Source organism: Conger conger, chromosome 13 (assembly GCF_963514075.1).
Source record: "Conger conger chromosome 13, fConCon1.1, whole genome shotgun sequence".
NCBI classification, from domain to species: Eukaryota; Metazoa; Chordata; class Actinopteri; order Anguilliformes; family Congridae; genus Conger; species Conger conger.
This window is the reverse complement of record NC_083772.1, coordinates 7,237,139-7,244,177: the sequence shown is the minus strand read 5'-3', so window position 1 is coordinate 7,244,177 and position 7,039 is coordinate 7,237,139. Positions and strand designations below refer to the sequence as shown.

Sequence of the window (7,039 nt, the reverse complement as noted above, 5' to 3'; positions counted from 1 at the left end):
ACTGTACACCCCGCTCCGCGTTTGGCACCACTTAAGTCAAAAGTAACACATGAAACACAAAAACACACGACCCACGCACACGGAACACAAAAAACTGACAACGAAGTGACTAAAATGTACTCATTGAAAATGTAAAGGCAAAGACAAGGTGCAAAAGAATAAGTAACTGGGGGGATGGGGGTGGGGGTGGGGGTGGGGGGGCAGGGCCACAGTGCAGCTGGAGAAGCCAGGGGAGGTGGGGGGGGGCGGGGGTGGGCGGGGGGCGGGGGTCATACTGTAGACTTCGCTTGGGGAGGCAGCCAACATCAGGTGGCTATTGCAAATGCACGTTTTTCATGCTGAATCCGGAGCTCTGAAAGGGCAGAAGCACTGCCTGCTGCCTCCCTGTCAGTCCCTGGGGGGTGGCTCCCACCCCCCTCCTTCATCCAAGACTCCACTTTCTCTTCCTCAATCCTCATTGGCTGCCTCCACCCCTTTATAGTGAGTAACATTCCAAATGTAAAATAGTTTCTGTTTTTTTTTTTTCCCCCCGCATCCATCAAAGCCGCTTTCAGGGAACAAATAAAGAGTTGCATCCCTTTTTCGCTTCATCTTCATGCCACCTGTTCTGTTTTTCTGTTTTTTTTTTTTTTTGAAATTTCGAGGTTTGTGTAATACTCTGCAGTTCCTCTGGGACAGGGCGTGGCCTGGGGAGGGGTGGCTGGTTCAGGCGAGGTCCCAGGAGCTGGTCAGGCCCAGTGGGCTCTCGCTGGCTGGGGGCTTCATAGAGAGGGAGAGACACAGGAGAGAGAAGAAACAGAGATGGAGAGGTGGACCCGAGCAATAGTGACGGAAAGGGGGAGCGAGGGAGACGGGTACGAGTGACCCCAGCATCCGAGAGGTCCCAGCAGATGGAGAAGAAGCAACAGCGTGGATCGGATGTGGTCGGGTGGAGTGGTGGGGGGTGGGGGGGGTTAGGGGGGGCGGGGGGAAGCAGAGGTGGGGTCGGGTGGGGTTTGAAGTCGGGCCGAAAGAAGTCACTTATCCTACTCCTGCTTTAAGCACACATTTTATTCTGAAGGTGGTCACCATGGGGGAGAAAGGGAGCAAGATAAGAGTGAGAAGCCACATTAAAACCAGAACCAGCAGAAGAGAGGAAAGGAGCAAGAGACGGGTGGTTGAAGAAGGAGTTTGGAATACAGGAAAGTGTGCTCGTATAATAGCAGGCGTAAAGATACGTGTTCCTACAAGAATGTGTCTATGTACTGTGTGTGTGTGTGTGTGTGTGTGAGTTTGTGTGAGAGTGTGTGTGTGTGTGAGTGTGTGTGTGAGTGAGAGTGTGTGTGTGTTTGAAGAATCTCTTACATAGATTTCAAGGCTCAAGTTTTAAAATAAATTCTCATATATCTCAAAGTGATCTCCTGTCTTTAATAATATATGATTTCATTAAGGATGAAAAATGCACAGGTCTATTGTGTGGTCTATGTGTACATGAATACCTCCACCACCGTGCCACATGTACTTTACATGCTCTACCTGTGTCCTCCTGTGTCTCTGTGTGCAAATGTGCTGTAGGCCTGCTGTGTCTGTGTGTGAATGCCTGTGTGTGCCTGCATGTGCCTGCGTGTGTGTGCTCGCTTGTGTGTCTGCGTGTGTATGTCTGCGTGTGTGTCTGCATGTGTGCCTGCCAGTGTGTGTGTCTCTGTGTGTGTGTGCTTGCTTGTGTGTCTGCGTGTGCATGTATGCAAGTGTGCCTGCGTGTGTGCGCCTGCCTGTGTGTGTCTCTGTGCGCTCGTGCCCGGGTGTGTGTCTCTGTGTGTGCGTGTCTCAGTGTGCGTGCGCGAGTGGGAGCGTGTGTGCGCCTGCCTGTGTGTGTCTCTGTGTACGCGTGCCTGCGTGTGTGTCTCTGTGTGCGCATGCCTGCGTGTGTGTCTCTGTGTGCGCGTGCCTGCGTGTGTGTGTGTGTGTGTGTGCGCGCGAGTAGGGAGCGTGTGGCTTTCAGAGCGCGAGCAGAGAGGGGGAGTTCAGGGAGTCAGAGGACTGATCACTGCTGCTGTTCCTCTGGTGCGCGTTGACCCCACAGGCTCCCTCTGGGTAGGTGAACACAAATGAAGAGGTGTATGAGGGGGTGCAGCTGCCGATGTCATGACTGCAAGCGCTGGCCGCCAGACAGGACCCGCCCAGCGCCGGCTCGCTGTGCGCATAGAAAGAACTAGAAAAGGCTACCTCCTGCATCATCCCTGGCTGGGGGGGTGCTGACGGCGGCGGGGGGGGCGGCTGAGCTGAGGGGTGGGGCGTGTAGGCGGGAGGCAGGTAGAAAGTGTCCTCTTTCACAGTCAGGCCCACCACCGACACGGCCGGCTGCAGCTGCGCAGACGCCTGCTCCTCGTGGTACGGGATCTTGCAGCCGGGCTGATGGGCGACCAGGACAAACTCCAGCCGCTCCTTCTCCTTCTGCAGCTCGGAGATCTCCGCCTCCAGCTCAGCCTTTTCCTCCTCCAGGATGTCCGTCTCCTGTTGGGGGAGCGCGGGGGCACCGGGCCCAGCGTGAGGGAGGTGGGACCAATCGGGCGAAGAGCTCCCGCTCTAATTACAATAACTCCAGCTCCTCGCTAATGATCTCCTACTCTTAATCATTAACCAGTCTGTTACGCGCCCAGCAATTACCACTGCTGACACACTGATTACCCCAAAGCCCGATTACATCTCCACTGTAACATAATTACAAGCCTTAAAATGTATTGTTTATAACGGTAAGAGCTATTTTTAAGCGTCGCCGCAGTGTAGGGTGTGTGGCTCACCGACTGCAGCCTGTCCGTCAGCTCACGCCGCCTGTTTCGGCACTTGGCGGCGGCCAGCTTGTTCCTTTCCCGCCGGACGCGTCTCTTCTCCTCCTCCTCTGGGGTCAGCTGAGGGGGTCAGAGGTCGCAGTGAATACACTCTTGCGTGTGGACACGCGGACACATCACATTACAGTATCGGCATTTGGCAGACGCTCTTATCCAGAGCGACGTACGACAAAGTGTTGTACACATGTGTGCGGACGCAGGGGGAGGGGGGGGGGGGGCAGGCACGGGGGGTTACGCATGCACGCTACGCCACGGGCCCCGTCCCTCACACGGGCCCCGCTCGCATTGAGAGCCCAAAAGACCTCACAGGACAAATGACAAATGAGAAAGTGACAAAGACAAAGCCGCACTCACGCTCTCATCGCGGGCACGGCGGCTGCGGGTTCGGGACTGGCGAACAGGCCCGGGGGCGTCGCCGCCCGGGGCGGGGGGGGTGTACCCGGCGCCTGAGGAGTAGCTCGGCCCGGGCAGCTCGTAGGTGTCCAGGGGGGCGGGCTGTGCCATGGCAGACGTCCCAGGCGCGCTCTGCCCCGCGGAGCTCAGGGTGGGCTGCACCATCCACTGCAGGTCCTGGCTGGTCGTGATGGCCGTCACTGTGGGCACGAAGGAGCCCGGCATCTCCCCTCCTTCCCCAACACTACCCCCCACCCCTCCCGCCCCACCTGAAGCAGACGCACACTCCTGTGAAACGAACACACACACACACACAAAGATAGAGATAAGAGAGGACGGTGTTGGGAGTGGGGGTATGTTGGAATTATTTTCCGACCGGAATTCAACTCCCCTGTGCTCACTACATTCAGTAGTACCATGGCAGTAATATTTAAAAACATTGATGCAGATATCCAAAAGCAAAACAAAAAAAAACTTTAACCACAATGTATTAATGAAAGGCTTTGCACACCAAAAATATCTTAAATCACAGGTGCATATATAGGAGAAAAAAACAAAAACAAATAATGAAAACTTTTACAAGAGCAGTTTACAGGAGTGTTTTTTTTAAACCAGAATCTAAAATTATATGAAAGAAGAGTTTAGATGTTATGGAAAATATCAAATTGTCACTTATGTGATGGAATCCATGGAGTCTGCAGAATTAAATTATTTTTAAAACGTACGTGCAAACTGTATACAATCCTGTTCAAGACAGAAACTGTATCCAGTCGTCTGGACACTGAGTAACGGAGCAAATATTAGTCTAAATTGTAAACACCTATATATTCAAAGTGGTGTTAATATGGCCAGTGCGTATTACTGATAATATTCAATTCATCGACTGCAGCTGCAGCATACCTTCATTTAAGACATAGGCTAAATGTAAACGAGGACGTATGTGGAACTATTTTTCACACATTCATTTACACGCCAAAAAACGCTTACATGAAACAAATCAGACCAGCTAATACCCTGCATTCATGCTATATCATGCAATGCATGCCATAGACACATATTGTAAGCTGGTGTAAAATCCAGTTATGACCCGCTAGAAATGCCAGCTACCAGCTGTTTAAAAACATAGCTTGAGCTGGCCACACCATGTCGAGTACAGAGCTGGTCTAACTGGTCAACCAGCTACCAGCTGTTTTAAAACATAGCTTGAGCTTTCAGTTTTCAGCAGGATAGCACTAGATCTGAAGGTTAAACTGATAGCTGTGAATAATGTCCGTTTTTTAAATAAAAAAAAAACGTTACAAATTGTTTTGGAACTGTTTTAACAGATAGGTTCCATATTTTCTCTTAAAACTGCGAGGTAACGAGTTCAATAGTTAACGGAATTTCAGTAGGCTGTGTTTGCCCGAAGTGCTGCGCGAAAAGGAATTTCGAAAATACCCTAATAAAACGCTTCTAAGATGCAACCTAAAAAAAGAGTTAGGCTACCCCGTCCCTACAGAGGGACCTAGTGCTTATTTTAGCTCAGCGGTAAACTGGGATAGTAGCCTACAGCGCCCTCATCTTTTCATTAATATTAATATTCAGCGGCTGAGAGAGAGGTGACGTGTAGCTATGAAGACTCCGTTCCGACCAATCAAATTTCTAGAACATTCCACCCCTTTCTCCTTCCTCATCCGCCCCCCGGTGTTCCCCTTAGCAACGCGACGTAACACTCCAAAATAGAATACATGTACGTCACAGCGAGGCCAGAGAAGAGAGGCGATAGAGGGAGGAGCCATGCGTGTGCGTGCTAAACGTCAGTCGGAGAGTTCCAAAGCCTTGTCATCCGTTGCGCAGCGTGGAAACCAACCACGTTGCTGTGAGAAGCCCGGATCAGTGCATTTGCCGAGTTGTCAGCCTCCGCAGTTTAAAATACCCGTTAGCCGGGATAGCGGGACTTTGCGGGGGGATATTTTGACATCCCCTTCAGAAAAATAATTTACAAAAATACATTCATGTCTTATTCCAAGCAAGCAGATAACTTCGAATTCGGAAACTAAAACCGTAGTCTGCGCTTGCTACAGTATGTTGCAAAATCCTGACATAAGTCTTTGTGTATTCTGGCTGTGAACCGCTTGAGGTTGTGTTGGCTATTTAAAGTTACATTCGCGGCCAGATGTTAGTTTTAATACTTCGTCTTATAGATAACTCATCTGAATGTAATAGGCTAGCTAACAGACATTTTACCAAGACGTTTTCGGGAAGTTTGTTAGCTACTTCCTTCGGCCTACGTTATCCTCCAGAAGCTTTATCGCCTGTCACAGTGGCAAACTTATTCGGGATATTGATAGCATAACAACGGGACTTACTTGTGGAGCGCTGGTGGTTGGCGGGCTCCCAAAGGAGTCCACGGAGGACAGATACTGCGACTCAATGGACGGAGAAGAGCTACCACGGGAGCCAGAATCGAGGTCGCCGGGGAACCCTTGGAACATCTCCCCGGCAGAGCCGAGAGACACCGAGCCACCTGCCGTTCCCAGAAACAAATTGATGTCTCCTGTGTGAACAAATAGGCTATACATTTGTCATTTGTTTCTATGTGCAGCCTGCAAAAAATTCCCGTAAATGTATGCTAGGTAGTTATATTGGGCATTTTTATTCATAACCATAGGCTATGTCCTACAATCAGGCTGTCACTGCGTGCATAAGGATTTAACCAAAAATACAGTACCGATTATCTTACATCCCATAGTTGTCAGACTAATTAGTAGACTAGAGTAATTCGTATTACATTGCGATTTAGCCTAATAGTATTGCCTAAGATACAGAAAGCGTACATTACATGTATAAATATACTGATGTACACTACGTGTTATGCAAATAGAATGTCTTACCTTTACTAACTTTCTTAGAGTATTCCGGAGTGATGTTCTCGGTTCCCCTCCAAACAAGTTGCATTAAGAAGGCAAACTAGGTCTTTACTTGAAAGAAATTCCTTCAAGTTTTCTTTGTATTTTTTTACAATACACTCCTTGATGCGTGACAAAATGAGATCCAGTACGATGATTCTCCTTGCGCCAACCCTAATAAAAAGTGTAAATGTGATTATAAATCCAGAGAATAATCCACGGTTTGCAGTCGGACCGACAGTATAAAAGCATGAGTCCAGTACAGCGGCTCTTCGTCTTTATGAATGAATCTAAGCGAACACGAAGTAAAAGGAACTCCTAGGCCCGCCCTCGGAGTTCCGATGACGTACGTGTCCATATATGGAGCTACAATGCCTGTGTTTTTGTTTGGTATCCAAGGCGATGACGTTTAGGGATTCCCTCTCCCACAGAAATGGTACCACGGCTTGCTGGCGGTTTAATAATAGAAAATTTTACTATCAAGGACGCGAGAGATTTCTTTCTGTATTACAGGTTTGTAAGGAAAGCAAAATAACCCGCTGCAAAATAACTTTAAACAGCGCACGAAAATATTTTTGTGTGCGAAGAAAAGGAAACGTAACGATCATTCTGAAACAATGGACTGGATCGGAATCAGCGACTGTGCATGACCTTTACATCAGCGCTAAAATCAGAAAGCTGTGAATTCATCATTGTATGCTTTATATAGGCATACATATAGGCAACAGATTAATACATTCTATAGTTAATAGCTTTTTGCACACTTAGTAACCTGATATTAAACTGTTTTATGGACGTCTTCATAGGCCTAAATGTTTCTGTCAGCCGATAGTTAGCCTATCCAATGCCACTAGTTTAGAACACACATTATGGCGCGTAGGCTAATAACAATATCAGCTTCCATGGAGACGTTCTGAATACATACGATTC

At 48.8% G+C, this 7,039-nt stretch overlaps 1 protein-coding gene across 4 annotated transcripts; it reads right to left on the bottom strand.

Annotated features, from left to right (window-relative positions):
* Window positions 1-605: 605 nt before the first annotated feature.
* fosb (FBJ murine osteosarcoma viral oncogene homolog B) lies at window positions 606-6,374 on the bottom strand. Of its 4 annotated transcripts, none has more exons than XM_061217145.1 (6): window positions 6,095-6,374; window positions 5,570-5,757; window positions 3,183-3,509; window positions 2,781-2,888; window positions 2,206-2,493; window positions 606-2,069 (listed from the first exon to the last, which is right to left on the bottom strand). In XM_061217145.1, the coding sequence occupies exons 1-6, from the start codon at window positions 6,156-6,158 to the stop codon at window positions 2,004-2,006; spliced, it is 1,041 nt and encodes a 346-aa protein (XP_061073129.1). In that variant the 5' UTR covers window positions 6,159-6,374; the 3' UTR covers window positions 606-2,003. The 4 variants fall into 4 exon arrangements, with proteins under 4 accessions (XP_061073129.1, XP_061073130.1, XP_061073127.1 ...); XM_061217146.1 differs by having other exon boundaries at window positions 606-759; XM_061217143.1 differs by having other exon boundaries at window positions 606-2,493.
* Between the last annotated feature and the right edge of the window lie 665 nt (window positions 6,375-7,039).